At 34.5% G+C, this 22,390-nt stretch overlaps 1 protein-coding gene across 2 annotated transcripts in view; it reads left to right on the top strand.

Annotated features, from left to right (window-relative positions):
- The first annotated feature begins 1,531 nt into the window (after positions 1-1,531).
- LOC120352638 (puromycin-sensitive aminopeptidase-like protein) overlaps positions 1,532-22,390 on the top strand; it is a 30,375-nt gene continuing 9,516 nt past the window's right edge. The window contains exons 1-7 of one of the 2 annotated variants that reach the window (XM_039434042.1): positions 1,532-2,271; positions 10,181-10,339; positions 11,556-11,858; positions 18,713-18,896; positions 20,123-20,276; positions 20,851-20,941; positions 21,836-22,010. In XM_039434042.1, coding sequence (XP_039289976.1) covers positions 1,733-2,271; positions 10,181-10,339; positions 11,556-11,858; positions 18,713-18,896; positions 20,123-20,276; positions 20,851-20,941; positions 21,836-22,010 — 1,605 coding nt within the window. In that variant the 5' untranslated portion in view covers positions 1,532-1,732. Of the gene's footprint in view, positions 2,272-10,180; positions 10,340-11,555; positions 11,859-14,897; positions 15,082-18,712; positions 18,897-20,122; positions 20,277-20,850; positions 20,942-21,835; positions 22,011-22,390 lie in introns of both variants that reach the window. The other variant, XM_039434043.1, reaches the window with a different exon arrangement.

Raw genomic sequence — 22,390 nt, 5'->3', positions numbered from 1 at the left:
TTTTATGATACGAGTTAAAATATTGTTATTCTTACAAACAATACCAAAATATTCACAAATACCAGATATTATAATCAATTTCCAATCCAATAATTTTGTTGAGAAAACTATCTTTTGTCTGTCAAAAAAAAAAAAAACTTATTTCAACTGCTAGATGAGAAACAAAAACTTTCAAATCTTATTGTCTGAGTTGTCCCAATTTCTTAATCCTTTCAAATCCAATGATAATTTTGAAATAAGTAATAATTGTATTGGAACAGCAGAGAGTATTAAGATAATTTGTTATCATGAGTACTGCTTTAAACCTTCAAGTGTTATCAAGTGTGAGTTGATTTTAAAGAATTGAATTCATATATGAAAAACTTTTTACAGCTAGATGAGGAGAGGAGAGGTATTCAGAATGTAGGCTAGTCGAAGTAGAGTGATTGTAGCCTGATATTCTAATCAATCAACATGATTTTTCCTACGAGTACTACTAGTTCATTTATATACTATAATATTAATTTAGGCCACTACATGATAGAATCATACATTGTACAGGCACTACTTGAGAAAATCTTGGATTTTCCGTTGTATGTCTACCGTTGATAAACGATAATGCTTTTCAGAATGGGAATGTCAGGCCACAAAGTTGTTGAACATCAACATCGTCTTAGTCAAGAGATGTCAGAGGCCCTGTAATTGATCAGTTGCGACCTGAAAACTCTGACACCAGACCTGAGCCAGCCAGGTCACACGATATTATTATTATTATTAGTCAAGAGATAATTCTTGAATTCATTTTGTCAATCAAAGTGTACAGCATTGCAGACATTCTTTGTTAAAATAAATCCTACAAATTAATATAGCTACGTAGGCCTACTCCTTATAATTCCGTATAATTATACTCAGTTGAGATAAAATTCAAAATCGATTACAAAAAATGTTCTAAGCTAAGTTTTCAATTTATCATGAACTGATTTCTATGATTCAATATGAGAATCTATTATCCTCAGAATAGAATATATATATTTTTTAATTTCAATAAAACTATTATAAAATTGGTTTTTTTTCAACTCGCGGGCTTTAGCCTAACTGCTTTCTTTAACTATTAATCTACTGTACTGTGTTCTCATGGAATTACAATTATGCTTTTTTATTGTTTGTTCATTACTTTCCCATGTCATAGAAATTCATAGATGCATCAGTTGAGGAGATAAATTCATTCTGAGTAAGGACTCTACAATGAAAGTCGACATGAATTATGTTTATATGAAGCATAAATGATGATTTTTCAGACGTAGGTACTGTATTAAAACACCAACGTACTACTTAATAATATTTCACTCACAACAATTAAATCTACAATCAATTTTTCGTCTTCAAGTACTGATTTGTCGACAAATTGATTTTTCATTGGTGAGATGAAAGCAAATAATGTTAGTATTAGCATTGATAATGATGTTGAATGATGAAGTAGTACTTCCTACACAAAGTGATAAAATAATTTCAATCATCGTCGTTTTAAAAGGTCATATTCGGGAAATGTCTCATTCATTCAAATCGATAATTTTTATTTTCCACCTGTCTCTTTATCTCCATACACATGAAAGGAATACAAGCTCTAACGAGTGACGATAAGATAAATTTAACAAGCAGTGTGGAGTAGTAAGTGGGGAAAATCAGTGTCCAGTTCTGTTGAAGCTTTCCCCGTAGCTGGTGCTTCAACAACTGTTACTCATCAGTTCTAGTGATGTTTGAGTTCAAATTTTCACTGTTTTTGACCATCCTAAGTGTGAGTTGGGCTTGGGACATACCAAACTACATGGACAAACCTACCATCTACGCAGATGACATAAGTGTTTCAAATTTGCCCCATAATGAATTGGTGGGTGAAAATCGTTATCGTCTTCCGGACGTCATCAAACCTCTGGGCTACGATCTGAAAATAGTACCGGAATTGGATAACAACAATTTCTCGTTCACCGGCGACCTGACAATCAGAATCAACATTCTCAACACAACTGATGAGATTGTCCTCAATTCGCATCAGCTACACTTCCATAAGTCATCTATTAACATCACCCTGGATGACTCACCCATCGGACAAGTTTATAGAATCGATTTGGCCAATCTAACTTTTGATCCATTTTATCAACAAGCCATCATCAAAACGATACAACCTTTGCGACAGGGTATTGAGTATCATTTGAAGATAAAGTATGAGGGTGTGTTAACAACTAGGATGCTCGGATTCTATAGAAGTTGGTACTATTTGGGGAATGAGACTAGGTGAGTTTTTTCACATAAGTTAAACCTAACTCAAGATTCCATTTTTATACATAAATAATACATAAATTTCTAAAATATAATATTAGTGTAAGTACAGTCAGTATAAGTCCTATTGCAAAATTATAACTAGAAAATATGCTGTAGTTTTCTGGATAACTCTCTATAGACATTAAAATCCAATTCATAATGACTATTGGGAACAATTCATTGCAGACAGTTTATGAATGAAACAAACAAATTAATTTGAAAAATGTAGTCGTCCTACTAAAATATGATGGAGAATCCTTTCAATAAATGACCAACGAATAAAATGATATAATACATTATCATCGATCATTGATCGAATAGGCTCATTATATAAAATTGATATTAATAAACTTGAATTGAGAATTATCAATAATCAATTAAAAGATCAACTTTATATTAACACATTATCAGCAATTTATGTAAAGGAATAGGATCATATAAGAATATTATATTACTGAATACTGATTCAGTCTTACAGTAGCGCTCGTAGAGTAAACATCTTAGTAGTTTAGTTTCACCGTAGTGATAGTTTTCAAAACAATCATCGTTCATCAATAAGTGGGTCACTGGAACATAACCATACAGCAGCTATCTTCATACGTCATCGTCGTCGGATAGATGAGGTCACCAACCAAACCACCGGATGGACTGATCCCGCAATTCGAGGAGGAGGAAGAAGAGGATAACTTTCCAGGGAACCAAGGACTCAAAGTACGAGAACAACCAGGTAAAATGGAAACTGTTGAACAATTATTGCTGAGTGAATTCAACTCAGACATAATGAACATGAAGAGTATCTCTTCGGAATTCAAGGAATGGGCTTCGTCAGAATTTAAAAAAAACAAGGTTTCCAGAGCCGAATATGATAATTTCTTAGAATTAGTTCAAAAATTAGCATTGGTAATCGTGAAAGTAGAAACGAGAGCAGTTACTATTAGCCAAATAAGTGATACTTTAGGGCATCCGAAAATTCATGACTCATTACAGGACATAAGCAAATCTGTTCAGGAAATTAAAAATAAAGACAGGCCTATTACTTACGCAGACATGATACAACTACCGAAAAAAGCTACTTCAAGCGATCCCCAGTCCAATAATCAAGTCAGGAAAATCCTTCCAAAAGAACAGGTAGTCTTAATTAAACCCTCAAATTCCACCGGTAATGAGAAACAAGACAGTGAAAAAATAAAAGGAACACTGAAAACCAACATCGCGAGAAAGGATAACATTAGAATAAAAAAGACAGTACCCGTTAGAGGAGGAGGTTTACTCATTGTTCTGGATTCTCTAGAGGACAAAAAGAAATTATTGAAGAATAAAGCTGTGAATAATGATCAAATCAAGATAACTGAGCCCCAAAATAAAAAGCCCAGGATAATTGTTTATGATGTTCCATCTGATCTCACTAACAAAGAGGTAACTGAAGAAATATATAACAAAAATTTTGTCAATTCAGGAATAGAAAAACAAAAATTTGAAGAAGGTTGCAAGCCATCATTCAAATTAGGGCCGAAAAACAAGGATTCCGTGCATTGGGTAGTAGAATGTGAACCCGAAATTAGGAAAGCAATAATTAATAAGAAAAAAATATTTATAGATATGACATCATGTAGAGTTAATGATTATCATGCAGTGCAAAGGTGCTATAAATGTCAAGTCTATGGGCACATCACAAAACATTGTAAAAAGGAAGAAGATATCTGTGGTCATTGCTCCATCACAGGGCACAACATCAAAACCTGCCCTTCAATCGATAAACCTCCAGTATGTTTTAACTGCAAAAGAGCTGATAAACCCTCAGACCACAAAGTAAACTATCTAAAGTGTCCCAGCTATGTGAAAGCATTGCAACAATCAATTGATCGAACAAATTATGGAAGTGCTTAAAAAGATTAAAAATAGAATTTCCAGCTCAAAATCATCAAATAAATTCACAGCATCAAATATAAAAATAGATATTCAAGATTTCCTATCATCTATTAAAAAAACAGAATTAATAAAACAGTCAGCGAAAAGTAGGACGTCTTTGATTTTCAGCTTTGGTCAATATACAGATTTTAATTTATCATTAGCTCGCTGGAATAAAAATTGTTTACGTATTTCAGAAGGCGTTGCACATTCAATCAAGAAGAAAACGCTGAGTCAAGATGAATACAATAGCTTACCTACTGTTTATTTACGGAACGTAAATAATAGCTCAATTCGTTTTCATCTTGTTAAAAATTCATTGACATTGATATTAGCGCAAAATAATAACAATGAGGCTCAATTAGGTATCCGTGACCTCTTACTGGTAATAGACGAATATGCATCGATAAATAAATACAACATTACGATTGGAATAGATTCTTTTGATATTGACTCCGAGTTTACATGCTTGGACATTTTAAGTTTAGTAATTAAAACTAAAAACCTGAATTATGTATTCTATTACAGAGGAATAAACAATCTAAAGTTCTTGGATATACCACATGAAAACGATGGCTCTGAAGATTGTCCAAAAGGATACCTACCGTATGATTCTATTCTTTATGCTTATTTGAACAGTATGATAGAACTCAGGAACTTTTTCAACAGTATGATGTTCTGAATGCGGATTTATATAGGGGAGTACTATCATCACTGAATAGTAATATCTCTTCTTCAGCAGCATGTATTCAAGAGATAAGGCGAAACGAGATGAACATCTACGACAATCGACTTAAGACTTTCCTGTGGCCGACATCCACTACATATCGAATGGGCTTCTGTTTAGAAAATGAAGGAAAATACGTACCCTACAATGAAACAACAAAGTCATTCTTAACTAAGGAAAAGTATATTCTAGTCAGTAGAGACACCCAAATCATGCTGAATGCTGAGCTGCTGAAGAATATTCTAAAAGTTGACATCACAAATTGTAAGATGCCAAAAATAACTTGGATGGATGGAGTTCCAGGGTGTGGTAAAACTCACTTTATCCTTCAGCAACATACACCAGGTAAAGATCTCATTTTGTGTCAGACAAGAGCTGGAATAAATGAAATTAGGCAAGAGGTGAATAGAATTCACAAAAATAAATATGAAAGAATAATTAAACAGGATTATAGAACAGTTTCATCTTTTATAATAAACGGATCAAAAAAGCAGTACAAACGTGTTTTCATAGATGAAGCAGTATTAATGCATGCAGGTTTCGTGGGATTTGTCTCATCTCTCGCTGGTGCTTCTGAGATTATTCTGCTAGGAGATTCAAACCAAATACCTTACATAGAGAGAAGTAAATTAACAGCTGAATGGTCACACATTTCATCTCTCTGTGAGAAGAGAATCCATCAAACAGTAACTAGAAGGTGTCCAATAGACGTCTGCTACATCCTTTCCAGCTACTACCAGGACATTAGTACGAAAAATGAGGTCCTGTTATCCGTCAGACCTCCAATAACAAATGGAGAACTTGGACCACTTGAACCTAACACTCTGATTCTTACATTCACTCAGCTCGAGAAGAAAACAGTGCTAGAAGAGCTGCAATCAAAACTTCACCCTTCAGTTAAAGTCCATACAATTCATGAAGCACAGGGCTTAACTCACAAGAATGTAGTTCTGATAAGGAACAATAAAAAACAACTTGGAATATATAACAGCACACAACATGTAATAGTAGCAATGAGCAGACACACACAAACCTTCAGATATATCACAACAGGGCAAGAAGATTTAGTGCTGACCCTAATTCGAAAACTAAAGGATGTTAGTGAAGAGTTTCTCTTAAGCTGGAATGAAAGAAACATGGAAGGGATTAATGAGAGTTTAAATAATGAGTAACAACAACTTATCAAATTTGCTCAGCTTCGAGGATCTTGATTATTTTGAAGAAATAAACGATGAAGTGATCAACAACAGTCAACAACTTTGTGCAGCATTGAGTTCTTGTGATTTGAGCATCTTCTGTCTCAATATAAGGAGTATCAGAAGAAATTTTGATGAGCTGATGATTCAATTGTGCGACATTAATTTTTCTTTTGATGTTATTATTCTAACCGAATGCTGGATTAGGACTGAATTTGTACTCCAGTCCATTCGAGGATATGATGTATTTTCCACCATAAACAACCCATTACAAAATGATGGTGTAGTTGTTTATGTTAAAGATAGTATAAATGTACAATGTGTTGAGCTACATATTAACCAGGCAAATGTCCTACATATTCGGTTGGATGCAGCAGACAAAAAGTGGAACATCCTTGCAATATACAGATCACCGTCCTTCAATGATATTACAGATTTCCTGAGTGACTTGGAATCGATCCTGAATGAATTAAGAGGGCAACAAGTCATATGTGCCGGAGACATGAATATTAACACCCTTCAAATTCGTCCACATCATCAATTGAATGACTACTGCGATCTTCTAAGCGAGCATGGGCTCAGACTCTGCATTAAACAAGCAACCAGAACTACAACAGAAACTGCTTCTTGCATAGATCACATTGCTACCAACTCCAGAGATAATCTTTTTCCAATCATTTATGAATCAACAATAACTGACCACTTCACCACAATTCTAGGAGTGCAACATATTTCGAGAAATAGTGCAAATGAAACTGGAACACATGAAATAAACGAGAAAATAGACATTAATAGCTTGAAGAATGAACTACTGAATGAGGAGTGGATTCATGTTTTAGAAGATAATAATCCAGATACATCTTATGACACCTTCTTATCAACTCTGAGACAACATATACAAAATAATATCAAGCAGCATCGGCGGCAGAAGAAGTACAAACCCATCAAACCATGGATCACCAGAGGTATAGTAGCAGCAATAAGAACCAGAAATCTTCTCAACAAAAGAAGAAAGGAAGACCCAAACAACATTAACTTAACCAACTTCTATCGTCGGTATAGGAATACACTCACAGCTTTAATTCATGAAACAAAGGACCAATACTATAGAGAGAAATTGTATGAAGCTGGAAAGGATAATAAAAAAATGTGGAAAGTAATCAAAGATGCTACTGACTCTAAATCAAAAACAAAAATGAAATTGAATGCTATTAAAATAGATGATAGGATTTTCAATCTAAAGGAAAATCCAGAAACTGTGCTCAACCACATGAATAACTTTTTCACAAATGTAGGTGAAGAAATGGCGGAGACAATAATAGATTCCTTAAGAAAACCACTAGACCAAATCATATCCCAATATAAACCTGTTACAAGAACTCTACACTCCATCTACTTTCACCCAGTAACTGAAGATGAGCTTCTTGAAGCTATTAGTAGTTTGCGAAATGACAGTGCTCCAGGACTTGATGGAATCAATAATAGAACATTGAAGTCGATAAAAAATGTAATTGTAAAACCATTAATTCACATATTTAATTTAAGTCTGTCAAAAGGAATTTTTCCAAAAGCTATGAAAGAGACATGTGTTAGACCATTACATAAAGGAGGCGACAAAACAAATGCCACCAATTACAGGCCTATTTCACTTATAAGCAATATTTCTAAGATTTTGGAAAAACTGGTAAAGAAACGTCTTGTGAATTACATGGAAAAAAACAACTTACTATCTAGGAATCAATTTGGTTTTCGTGAGGGGAGGAGTACAGAAGATGCGGTATTAGAATTGTCAAATTTTGTCACAGATAAGCTAGAAAATAACAAAAAATGTGCAGCAGTGTTCCTGGACCTAGCAAAAGCTTTTGACACTGTTAATCACAGTTTGCTGCTGAAGAAATTAGAAGCCATGGGAATTAGAGGAGTTCCTCTAGCATGGTTTAGATCATACCTCTGTGACCGGCGTCAAAAAGTCAAAGTTGAAGAACATCTCAGTTCAGAGGGAACGATGAAGTTTGGGATTCCCCAAGGAACAGTTCTTGGGCCAATTCTGTATTTGGCATATGCAAATGAGCTATGTTCAATTAAGATAAGAGGAAGAGTAATAGCTTTTGCTGATGATACGTGTATACTATTTGAAGGAAACACCTGGGAGGAAGTTTTTAATCTGGCACAGGAAGAATTGATCAAAGTCGATAAATGGTTAAGAGAAAATTTGCTTACAGTAAATGCAACAAAAACGAAATTTTTAGCCTTTTCTCTGACAGAACGGACGAGACCACCGGATTCTTCAATAATCCTGCATCACTGTGGAAGCACCAACAACCCGTGTGATTGCCCTTCAATTCAACAAGTCAATGAAATAAAATATTTAGGAACAATAGTGGACAACAAATTCAAATGGGACAAGCACATTAATCTATCAATTACCCGGATCAGGAAGCTTCTCTACAAATTCTATCAACTCCGTAAAATCCTCAACTATGAGACATTAAAAACTGTTTATTTTTCTTTAGTGCAATCAATTTTAAGATACGTCATAATTATCTGGGGAGCTACGAATTTTACACATGTTGAACCTCTCTATAAACTTCAAAAACGAATACTAAAAATAATAGGCTTCAAGGAGAATCAATTCCCCACGAACATTCTTTTCAAGGACAGTAAAGTACTGAGTGTAAGACAACTCTACATCCAGGCTATCATCACGCGAATGAGGAGAAACAACGAACACATAAGACTGGCAGATCATAACCATCAAACAAGGCAGAGAAACACGTATTCAATAGTACCAAGGATGAACACTACATTTGGGCAAAGAAACTACACATATTTGGGACCAAAAATTTATTCTTCATTCCACTCTTTACTGTTTTTCATTTTTCTAAAAATAACCTTTCTTATTATTATCCTTAATAGAACATTAATATTTATTTACTAATTCCATAATTTTGTTTGTTTGTATTATACATTTTTACTAATTTTATTATAAAAAACTTTAATCCCATATCAGTGAATGAAGTTTGTAAATAGTAATTATTACACGCAATAAGCAACTAATTACTTATACCCCAACACATATAATATATAGTGGGGTGTATATTTATTCATTGAAATTATCATTTATTCATTGTTGAAACACCGCTGATTTATGTAGTTATATTACAATACTATATTATCAATATTCTAATGTTGCATTCAATCTTCATTGTAATTAATAAGTTTTCATAATATGTGAAATTTGCTGCATAATTGGCTGTAGTACTGTAATTTATTGTAGATTCGTGTATGAACCAGAATGTATTGTAACTTACTTGAATAAATAAAATTTGAATTTGAATTTGAATTTGAATTTGAAGAATATTCTTGATAATTCAGAAAAAAGTAGTCTAGGCTCGTAACAAACGTATAGTCTAGATCTGATTATGCTCAGAAAAGTGACTCGATGTCGAGTAAATTCTCCGAGTGAATTTTCAGTACTGGTACTGAGCGACTTAGCCTATACATCAAATTATCGAACTTCCACGCTATGTCCTCCATATTTGAAGTTTCTCAAAATTAGCTCTCTTCTCTTTTCGAATTCAAATAGATTTTTGTTGTTCGTGAAACATATTGATAAGGTCACAATAGAAAAAGGAGATGAATAAATGCTATGTGCCCAGAAAGGAAATGAATATTCGTTTGAAAGTCTTCATACTAAATTGAGAAGAAAACTACTTTTTTTGAGAGCTATATACAGATGGATAAAATAATTTAATTATTATTGTTGTAATTTCCAGTTACTTATAATATGTTCCCGCAACTCAGTGCCCCCGAGAGATTATTTAATTCAATTATCCAGTTTTCCACAACTTCCAAACAGGTTTAAGACCAGAATGAGATTACGAAAGTTCCAGAATATTATGTGGTAGCATAGAATCAATTCCAACATTCCAATTGAATTTCACGTTTTCAACTCATCTGGCAGAGTTGAACTGTTTGTTTTGCACGGATTTATCTATTTTTATGACGAAAATTTCATTTGTCTGATAGAAAATTTGTGAATATTCATCAGATGGCTGGGGTCAACTCAGTTCGAGTCAACGTTTGCCAGATCTGCGTTCCCGTGCTTCGATGAGCCTCGATTCAGGAGCACCTTCAAGCTGAGCATTGCCAGGGATGGCTCCAGGTCTACCATATCAAATATGCCACTTGAAAGCACATCAAATCCTGAGTAAGTTTTATTCTCTCTACAAAAATTATATCTTTTTCTCAATTGAATCATCCTGATTAAGATTCATTCTCTCTGGAAAAATAATATATTTTTCCCCAATTAAGTCATCTTGAGTGAGATTCATTCTCTCTGAATTTTTTTCTCAATCGAGTCATTCTAGTCATTTGAGTAAGATTAATTTTCTCTAGAAAAAATATATCTTTTTTCTCAACTGAGTCATCCTGAGTAAGATGTATTCTCCTCTATTTTTTCTATTATTTTCTTCTCTATTCTCCTGAATTTTTTCTCCTCTAATGAATCATATTGTTGTACAAATCTATTCAAGAAAGTAACATCAAGAATGGAACTATCACATTGAAATAAGATATATTTTTTTGTCAAGAAGTGTGATGTTATAACAATATTAAAATCAATATCAGAGCGAAATGTAGTAGATAGTGATGATAAATCTTGAAAGATATTACCGGTGCTTCGCATGCACATCCAAATATCATCGACGTTGAATCTCCGAACTCTGTAATTGAAGGGATCTGCTGTCCCTGAAACATGAATTGAATGCATTCAGTATTTTGCATTCAGTAATGCATTCAGTATTTGCTTTAGCACTTCAAATAATGACATATATTTTCCAAGTCATCAAGTTATAATAAACGATTGTTGAAAAAAATTGGTAATTTATGGTAGGCTACATTATTTCAGTATGTTCAAATTCTACTAATATTTGGATACAGAATCAGACCATAGCCATATTAGAATTTTAAACAATTTCAATCTTGAAGAGAAAAGAGATTTCAATAAATTCATGTTTCATGTTTAGTGTCATGTTTCATGTACATAAATTCCGAATTTTCATTCAATTTTGGTATATCAAATGAGTAATAACGGAACTTTGAAATATCGATATTTAAATAATGAGGATAATTTAGAATGAGGATATTAGTAGTATCATTGAAGGTATAAGTAATTGAATGTCATCATGTAGACGCTTTGATAATAATTATATTCTGTCAATACGGTACATCATAGTTTATATTATGTGAAAATGAATAATTCAATTCTTTGAGACACAATGTGTTATTCCAAGATATATGATTCACTTAGCACAGATATATAAGACTTTGGAGGTGTCTCTGCCTATGTTGAGCTTTGTCCCAGTCATTAGCTTGAAAAGTTGATGAAAATTTAACTTGGTCATCGTTTCTTTTCAAATTTACAGCCCAGCCATTGGAAACCGAGTATGGGACATATATGAGGAAAGTCCACCGATGGCCACCTATTTGTTTGCATTCAGCATCTTTGACTTCGCCAAAATAACTGACAACAGCACGGGACGCGTGAACGTCTACGCACAGAACATCTCAATAGCAGAGGGCGAATTCATAGTCAATGAGGCTCCAACTATACTGGACGTATTGGGGAACTATACGAATCTCACATTCCCTCTGACAAAAATAGACATTGTTGCAGTTCCTGATTTCAATGCAGGTGCCATGGAGAACTGGGGTATGACTACTTACAGGTAGGCAATACTTCAATTATTCAGGCCCAGTTAGAAGGATAATTCATACCACTAATCAGTGATCAAGGAATGAAGCCTTTAAAGTAGAGCGTGCACTAGGTCGGTGGAGCGGCACTAGGTCGGTGGAGCGGCACTAGGTCGGTGGAGCGGCACGACACGGAGCGGTGCGGAGAATTTTCGACCTGAAATTAAACACATGTGATCAAGTGTACCACAGTGCACCGTGCACCCTCCGTGCATTAGGAGCACGGCGCGACGCGGTTCCGACCCCAAAAAGTCCAAAGACTTTTCGAGATCTCAAGATCCGCGCCGCGCTCCTAGTGCAAGGAGGGAAGCTCGGGTAACTTCGTGAGGACTCGGCTGTTTCCGACCTCTGCTTTCTTCCAGTTCACATACTAATAAATTATATACGATTACGGTAAGTTAAGGGATGTACCAACTTTTTCTCTTTTTTCCTTGATAGTTCCTCTTTTAAGCCACAATCAGTTCCTCTCTGCTTTATCCACAGCTGCCAAAAATAACATTTCTTCATCTGAGGCATCCATCACTCACGTCTTGCCACTTTATCACAGCCTCAAATTAGAACTGACTTCAATTAGAACTGTAACTTCAACAACTATGTCTTAATTCATTCAAATCGCAATTGACATGTTTAGTCGAAAACGGCGCCGCGTCGCGCTTGCAGTGCACGGACCTTCCTTTATTCGCTCTCCTGCTCGCCGCTTCACCGATCTATAGTGAGGTCCACGTTACAATGACAGTATTTGATCAACTTTAGTTTTGCTATCCTTGTCTATCATTCGACAAAGCCGGTGATACTATCATTTTCTAGGTCCACAACGATGACAATTATGTTTTTGACAGTGTAGAAATATAATTAATAAATGCAGAGAATCGGTATCGCTATTCTTCTATTTTTATTCACTGTCATTATAACGTGGACCACACTATAGTGCACGCTCACCTTGATATTTATACAATGAGGTCCACCTTATAATGGCAGTATTCGATTAGCATTGGAGTTACTATCTTTATCTATCATCCGCAGATAGCGCTATCCTTTTCCAGCTCCGAACGTTGTCCGATCGTTTTTTAACAATATCGAAATTTAGCGAAATATTTTATTTCATTTATTAAAACTTATCAATTCATCATTTAAAAAGTATATTCTTTGCGAATAAAATTCAATTGATCATTTAAAACAAGAGTGAACAGTCAATATTACATCAGATATACCGGTATCAACTATCCTCTACAGAAGGCAGTGGCAAGGCAAAGAATCAGCAACGCTGTCCTATCTCTCTCCACTGCCATTAAAACGTAGACTTCATCATAACAATGAATCATTATGACACTGGAAATTCAAATTGGATTCATAATAATTGAAAATAGGCCACAGTGTTGCTAAATTGATCTGAAAATGTTGACTTGTATATTATGAGCTAAACCATCACAATGAGTAGGTACAGATGATGACAAAATTTAACAAGTATGACAGTGTGACTTGCACATTTTCGACAACATTTTATAATAATTTATTGTCTGTCAATAACTGTCATGAAGAAGCTCTTCAGTGTAGATAAAAGCGTCATGTGCGATTATGAGCCCAATTTTCAGCTTGTTTCTTCCTTATCACTTCTCTCAGCCCACTTGTGGAAAGCGATTTTGTTGAATAGCCTTGAATTTCTAATCCGAATTGTACTCAATTTGATTTTAAAATGAAATTCTCGAAATTTAATAATTTGAAAATGGGGATTAGGAAGTGCGCTGTGACCTGTGTAGCATCCACCATTTTAAAGCTGATCTGATAATCCAAAGTCTAAATCATATCAAAATATTCTAGATGATAGCCTTAATAGTCTAGATGAGACCAGACTGATCTATTACTTTGAATACACTTTGCAACATATTTTGTAAAACAATCATTAGACTTGTTATTGAGAACTAAACTCTTATTCCCGATCTCACCAAGCTCGGTCAAGACATTTGAACATGATCAAAGAAGTGGGTACGCTTCACACGCGTGCACTCGAGTTACGCCTATCGATAGTTACCTACATATAGTTATTGCCATAGGAATCATGATATGTTTCAGTGCACTCTTTGTAAACTGTCCCCTATTCGATCATAATCAAATATCTTGAACCAGCTAGATCAAACCAGACATTAATTTATTAAAAATTATATTTCAGCTAACAAGAAAATTTGATGTTTTTAAATATCGACCTCGGAATGATCCGTGGTCTAGAGGATATATAGTGCTTGCGTAGCAACCTAGAAATCCCAGGTTCAAACCAATATTAAACTAACAAAAGATTTTGGCCAGATCACTCCTGTGTTATCGGATGGGCACCTTGGACTGTCGGTCCCGGCTGAAGTATGGGCAGTTTCGTAATTCCCATTGACGGCTCAGATTAGAAATTCAGGCGGGACCTTTCCCCAAAAGACTCTCCACCAACAAAAGCCATACGAATTTACTATCATATATTTCAACTGTGAAATTATACCATTAATCGTTATTTTCAGTCGTGAAGTGGATAATTAATTATCTGTAATCAAATCTTGGGGTGTTCCAAAAAAGATATTGTTTTGAATGACCACTCACCAAAATTTTTTAGCTGAAACTGATTTTTTCTAATTTAAGGCGAGGGCGGCGAATAAATATTTTTCAATTTTAGTGCGTCCATTGACTTGGGAGTGGGTAACACACCCTTTTTTAGCATGGTTTTATAATGAAAATCTGAAAAGTAGAATAAGATGATCACTAGTAAGTTGAGTATTAGAATAGAAAAACATAGATCTTTTAGTATCTGAATAAATAATTCTAACTTCAGAGCAGCTACACAACTATATTATTATAGGAATAAACAGTAGCCTTCAGGCGGTTATTTCAATTTTTCATAACTGAATTTAAAAGCTATGAGAGGCGACTCAAAATATTACATGAGTGTTGAATGTACAAATAATAACCAATTAATATTATAATTATTATTAGCCTATAATAAATTAACATTTATAATATTTTGTTTTGATTTCAAGAGAAAAGTATGTACTATTCAAGGATAATGTATCAACCACTCTGGACAAACAATGGATTCTATCAATAGTGGCTCATGAATTCGCTCACCAATGGTTCGGAGATCTTGTGACACCGTCTTGGTGGGACTACACCTGGCTCAATGAAGGATTCGCCACTTATTTCGAGTATTATGTGCCTTCTGTGGTAAGCAGCTAATTTATATTGAACATAACTATTCAAATTCAACTGATATTAGAGAGACTTCTATACCCGGTATAAATGTTTAAATCTAAGGTACCGTATTAGTAACATAGTGGATAAATTAAATTGTTACGATGTAATTAGTATTGAATATAAGTAATCTAGAAAAAAAAGGGTTTTGTAGAGAGAGAAGTTTGGAAGACAATATTTACACTATGAGCACAGATATATAAGACTTTGGAGGTGTCTCTGCCTATGTTGAGCTTTGTCCCAGTCATTAGCTTGAAAAGTTGATGAAAATTTAACTTGGTCATCGTTTCTTTTCAAATTTACAGCCCAGCCATTGGAAACCGAGTATGGGACATATATGAGGAAAGTCCACCGATGGCCACCTATTTGTTTGCATTCAGCATCTTTGACTTCGCCAAAATAACTGACAACAGCACGGGACGCGTGAACGTCTACGCACAGAACATCTCAATAGCAGAGGGCGAATTCATAGTCAATGAGGCTCCAACTATACTGGACGTATTGGGGAACTATACGAATCTCACATTCCCTCTGACAAAAATAGACATTGTTGCAGTTCCTGATTTCAATGCAGGTGCCATGGAGAACTGGGGTATGACTACTTACAGGTAGGCAATACTTCAATTATTCAGGCCCAGTTAGAAGGATAATTCATACCACTAATCAGTGATCAAGGAATGAAGCCTTTAAAGTAGAGCGTGCACTAGGTCGGTGGAGCGGCACGACACGGAGCGGTGCGGAGAATTTTCGACCTGAAATTAAACACATGTGATCAAGTGTACCACAGTGCACCGTGCACCCTCCGTGCATTAGGAGCACGGCGCGACGCGGTTCCGACCCCAAAAAGTCCAAAGACTTTTCGAGATCTCAAGATCCGCGCCGCGCTCCTAGTGCAAGGAGGGAAGCTCGGGTAACTTCGTGAGGACTCGGCTGTTTCCGACCTCTGCTTTCTTCCAGTTCACATACTAATAAATTATATACGATTACGGTAAGTTAAGGGATGTACCAACTTTTTCTCTTTTTTCCTTGATAGTTCCTCTTTTAAGCCACAATCAGTTCCTCTCTGCTTTATCCACAGCTGCCAAAAATAACATTTCTTCATCTGAGGCATCCATCACTCACGTCTTGCCACTTTATCACAGCCTCAAATTAGAACTGACTTCAATTAGAACTGTAACTTCAACAACTATGTCTTAATTCATTCAAATCGCAATTGACATGTTTAGTCGAAAACGGCGCCGCGTCGCGCTTGCAGTGCACGGACCTTCCTTTATTCGCTCTCCTGCTCGCCGCTTCACCGATCTATAGTGAGGTCCACGTTACAATGACAGTATTTGATCAACTTTAGTTTTGCTATCCTTGTCTATCATTCGACAAAGCCGGTGATACTATCATTTTCTAGGTCCACAACGATGACAATTATGTTTTGACAGTGTAGAAATATAATTAATAATGCAGAGAATCGGTATCGCTATTCTTCTATTTTTATTCACTGTCATTATAACGTGGACCACACTATAGTGCACGCTCACCTTGATATTTATACAATGAGGTCCACCTTATAATGGCAGTATTCGATTAGCATTGGAGTTACTATCTTTATCTATCATCCGCAGATAGCGCTATCCTTTTCCAGCTCCGAACGTTGTCCGATCGTTTTTTAACAATATCGAAATTTAGCGAAATATTTTATTTCATTTATTAAAACTTATCAATTCATCATTTAAAAAGTATATTCTTTGCGAATAAAATTCAATTGATCATTTAAAACAAGAGTGAACAGTCAATATTACATCAGATATACCGGTATCAACTATCCTCTACAGAAGGCAGTGGCAAGGCAAAGAATCAGCAACGCTGTCCTATCTCTCTCCACTGCCATTAAAACGTAGACTTCATCATAACAATGAATCATTATGACACTGGAAATTCAAATTGGATTCATAATAATTGAAAATAGGCCACAGTGTTGCTAAATGATCTGAAAATGTTGACTTGTATATTATGAGCTAAACCATCACAATGAGTAGGTACAGATGATGACAAAATTTAACAAGTATGACAGTGTGACTTGCACATTTTCGACAACATTTTATAATAATTTATTGTCTGTCAATAACTGTCATGAAGAAGCTCTTCAGTGTAGATAAAAGCGTCATGTGCGATTATGAGCCCAATTTTCAGCTTGTTTCTTCCTTATCACTTCTCTCAGCCCACTTGTGGAAAGCGATTTTGTTGAATAGCCTTGAATTTCTAATCCGAATTGTACTCAATTTGATTTTAAAATGAAATTCTCGAAATTTAATAATTTGAAAATGGGGATTAGGAAGTGCGCTGTGACCTGTGTAGCATCCACCATTTTAAAGCTGATCTGATAATCCAAAGTCTAAATCATATCAAAATATTCTAGATGATAGCCTTAATAGTCTAGATGAGACCAGACTGATCTATTACTTTGAATACACTTTGCAACATATTTTGTAAAACAATCATTAGACTTGTTATTGAGAACTAAACTCTTATTCCCGATCTCACCAAGCTCGGTCAAGACATTTGAACATGATCAAAGAAGTGGGTACGCTTCACACGCGTGCACTCGAGTTACGCCTATCGATAGTTACCTACATATAGTTATTGCCATAGGAATCATGATATGTTTCAGTGCACTCTTTGTAAACTGTCCCCTATTCGATCATAATCAAATATCTTGAACCAGCTAGATCAAACCAGACATTAATTTATTAAAAATTATATTTCAGCTAACAAGAAAATTTGATGTTTTTAAATATCGACCTCGGAATGATCCGTGGTCTAGAGGATATATAGTGCTTGCGTAGCAACCTAGAAATCCAGGTTCAAACCAATATTAAACTAACAAAAGATTTTGGCCAGATCACTCCTGTGTTATCGGATGGGCACCTTGGACTGTCGGTCCCGGCTGAAGTATGGGCAGTTTCGTAATCCCATTGACGGCTCAGATTAGAAATTCAGGCGGGACCTTTCCCCAAAAGACTCTCCACCAACAAAAGCCATACGAATTTACTATCATATATTTCAACTGTGAAATTATACCATTAATCGTTATTTTCAGTCGTGAAGTGGATAATTAATTATCTGTAATCAAATCTTGGGGTGTTCCAAAAAAGATATTGTTTTGAATGACCACTCACCAAAATTTTTTAGCTGAAACTGATTTTTTCTAATTTAAGGCGAGGGCGGCGAATAAATATTTTTCAATTTTAGTGCGTCCATTGACTTGGGAGTGGGTAACACACCCTTTTTTAGCATGGTTTTATAATGAAAATCTGAAAAGTAGAATAAGATGATCACTAGTAAGTTGAGTATTAGAATAGAAAAACATAGATCTTTTAGTATCTGAATAAATAATTCTAACTTCAGAGCAGCTACACAACTATATTATTATAGGAATAAACAGTAGCCTTCAGGCGGTTATTTCAATTTTTCATAACTGAATTTAAAAGCTATGAGAGGCGACTCAAAATATTACATGAGTGTTGAATGTACAAATAATAACCAATTAATATTATAATTATTATTAGCCTATAATAAATTAACATTTATAATATTTTGTTTTGATTTCAAGAGAAAAGTATGTACTATTCAAGGAGAATGTATCAACCACTCTGGACAAACAATGGATTCTATCAATAGTGGCTCATGAATTCGCTCACCAATGGTTCGGAGATCTTGTGACACCGTCTTGGTGGGACTACACCTGGCTCAATGAAGGATTCGCCACTTATTTCGAGTATTATGTGCCTTCTGTGGTAAGCAGCTAATTTATATTGAACATAACTATTCAAATTCAACTGATATTAGAGAGACTTCTATACCCGGTATAAATGTTTAAATCTAAGGTACCGTATTAGTAACATAGTGGATAAATTAAATTGTTACGATGTAATTAGTATTGAATATAAGTAATCTAGAAAAAAAAGGGTTTTGTAGAGAGAGAAGTTTGGAAGACAATATTTACACTATGAGCAGAGATATTGTGGAATTTCTCCATGAATCACCATGTGGATTTGACAATATCGCTCTCTTTGAAGTCCAGTCAAAGAAGGGTTATAGAGGGAGAAGTTTGGAAGACAATATTTTTGGCCTCGCGGGTCTGTTCAGGGTAGTAAGGAAGAAAACATATCAAGAGTCCCCACCCCCACCCATTGTGCTAAGGGGGTGGGGGTGGATTTAAGAAATCATGTTTTGGGTTTTTGCAAATGCCTCCAAAACCATAATACGTCTCACGGACAATACAGACAAAACTATTTCATACAAAAGTGAAGCTTAGAAAAAAAAATGTCCGACAACATTGATTCATTTTTTCAAATTGCTTGTATCCTACTCCATTATCTTTCTGTCATCGTCCATGTCTCAGCATTATACAGCATAATTATGTCATACAACTGGAGATGTATCTCCATGCATCTATCATACGGTACAACACGTAATATATGACTATAAATACTTCAGGACTATGAATTTTTCATAAATGAAAAGTTTTAATTATATGTCTACCCTTTAAGAGCTAGGGTAGAATTTAGTAAACATCGAATATCCTGATTATCAGTTACCCGGACACGATCAAGCATAAATAACTGGTATATTATTATACAATCAATTACTTCTTCATTTTTATCATCTTTTCTTGATGAATCATCATCATTATTTATTATAACTATTCACTGTTATTAAGTCTACCTTGCATCTACATAGACTCATGCTACTGCATTTATTCGATGAATCAATAATATTTATTATAATCATTCACTGCAGACCTAATATGCCTGTACACTGTCCCATGCTACTGCATTTATATTTCAACAATAGAATCTTTGGGTTTTGAGAGCAATATTATTATATTATACAGAGTCGGGGTTTACTGATGTTGTCCTCACAGATATTGCTCTTTTCGTATTTTAGCAAATGCCTTTTGAATTCAAATACTTAATTGATTTGAATATTTTACTATTTATTATTGGTAACTGATTCATAGATGAGACCAGAATGGAGGATGTTAGACCAGTTTGTTGTGAGGGAGCTGCAACCTGCCCTGGCTGCAGATGAGGGAAGTTCACATCCCATAAATGCTAACGTGTCCTCTCCGTCAGAAATTGATGCGATATTCGATGTCATCAGCTATAACAAAGGTGAGATTTTTCAAATTATTTCGTTTGAGGTTAGGTTATGGAAGTAGCTAATAGCTTCATGTACCTCAATATAGGCCTGGGCTACACTCTCAATCCAGTAGGCCTAATATTGATTCCACCTCAATCATTTATATTAAGCTCTGCAACTTTCTTCATCTTAGAATTTCTATTTCAGTACAATAATAATGCTTTGCAAAATTTCTAAAATTCACTATCCTGGAATCAAGCACTAATTATCATCTAATACGTATAGCCAGAGAAAACTTCTATACTATAAACTAATACGAAAACTTCCATGGTTTATTCTGTTGTAGGTAATGCCTGAGAGGTCAAATAATAAAGGCCTATGGTGAATGATAATGTGATTGAGTTGAAATTCCCACTCAGGAAGGAATATGATATAGGCCTACTATGAGCTTATTAATGTTTCTTTTTTATTTTTTCATAAATATCGAAATTGGTCGACAAGTAGCATATCAGTGCATTATTGTAGCAAAAGTGGATTGTTAACATTATATTATTATCAAGTTCAATACTATGTAGGATTTCTCAAATTTGGTTGGTTTTGTTGCAGCTGGCTCAGTATTGCGGATGATAAAACACTTCCTTGGAGAGTTGTATTACAGGAAAGGCTTACAACATTATCTACGACATGCACTGATACAGTGAGTTTTTCATGACTTTGTAGTTGGAATTTTTAGAGAAAATGAATTCTATGTGATCTTGTGATGAATGCTTTTATATTCATTTCTTTAAAGATAGGAAGAAAAATTAAAATTCATTACAAACTTTTTTTAGAATTTTCTTGAAAATAAAAGTCTCACTAGGGATGCTCCTCTTTTTCATACAGGAGTACCTAATTCAAATTGAAATTCCAATTTTTATTATATTAACAAGTGGAAATGTGCCACATAGCATTACAGAATGGAATTCATCGATTGATTACATGATCTGTAACCCTGTTGTGAGGACATCAAATTCAGTGGAATTTAGAAATCTTGTATAAAAAAATGTGTAAGAAAGAATAATAATAATACACCTAGGATTTTGCTAGATCAATGTAATAATAATCAATCTATTTCTATCAAAACGATAAACCTTGCAACCAAAATATTTTCATTACACGATCTAAATGGCGATATAGGTATTATTATCTGTCCTCATTATTACCATTGATAAATAAATGGTTCAACCTACTAAATTTATCACTTCCCAACATAATGCATTATCATTCCATACATCTGATAGCAATATTGAGGTGTCAAAAACTGCTAATATGAGAAAAAATACAATATAATTTTTACTATATATGTTACAATAAATCTAGAATTTATCCTATATTCCTTGGTATTTTAGATTACGGTAGTCAATTAGCTCAGCAGATGAGTTGTGAGAGCAATGAAGCATTATTTTTAATTCAAATGTAGAAATTTTCTATCAAATATTCTGTCATAAAATATAGAAATGAGTTGTGAGAGCAATGGAAAATTTCTTTTAATTCAAATTAATGAATGTTTTTAAAATATATATATTGCAGTGTTTCTTTTTCCTGATTAAAGTGATAGCGGCACAGTGAAACCAAACACACTTTGGCATGGATTGGAGTCAAAGCTGCCTTCAGAACTGCTCCCGAACGGAACCAGTCTCCGACAAGTGGTCAGCACTTGGGTGGACCAAGATGGCTTCCCACTCCTCACTGTGACTCGGAAAAACAGGAGCATCATTATTGAACAGGTAAAAACTATAAGAATCATTCATAATTAATGTAAAAAAACCTTATTGGAATAAAATTGTGATTCCTTCCAAAATTATTTTAAAAATGTATTTTATAAATATTTTTTATAAAATGTGAATTGTCGAATATAATAAAATATAATAAATCATGATGTGAACCTTATATAGGTGAATATACATGAATGTTACTCATACAATATTTAATTCATTAAAAATGTCAATTTGTTGTCTGTGAATATTGGACAAATATTTTTTATGCATTTCTTGAAGCTTCTGTCTCTTGTAAATGTCATTAAAGTTTAATTTTTTGAGTAGGTAACAATAATTCAGCTAAATAGGTCTATCTAATGGAAAATGTAGTAACTTCGGACATAACTCTT

The sequence above is a fragment of the Nilaparvata lugens genome, chromosome 8, assembly GCF_014356525.2.
Source record: "Nilaparvata lugens isolate BPH chromosome 8, ASM1435652v1, whole genome shotgun sequence".
Classification (NCBI taxonomy): Eukaryota; Metazoa; Arthropoda; class Insecta; order Hemiptera; family Delphacidae; genus Nilaparvata; species Nilaparvata lugens.
The sequence above is the reverse complement of the archived record's forward strand: the minus strand, read 5'-3'. Positions and strand labels throughout refer to the sequence as shown.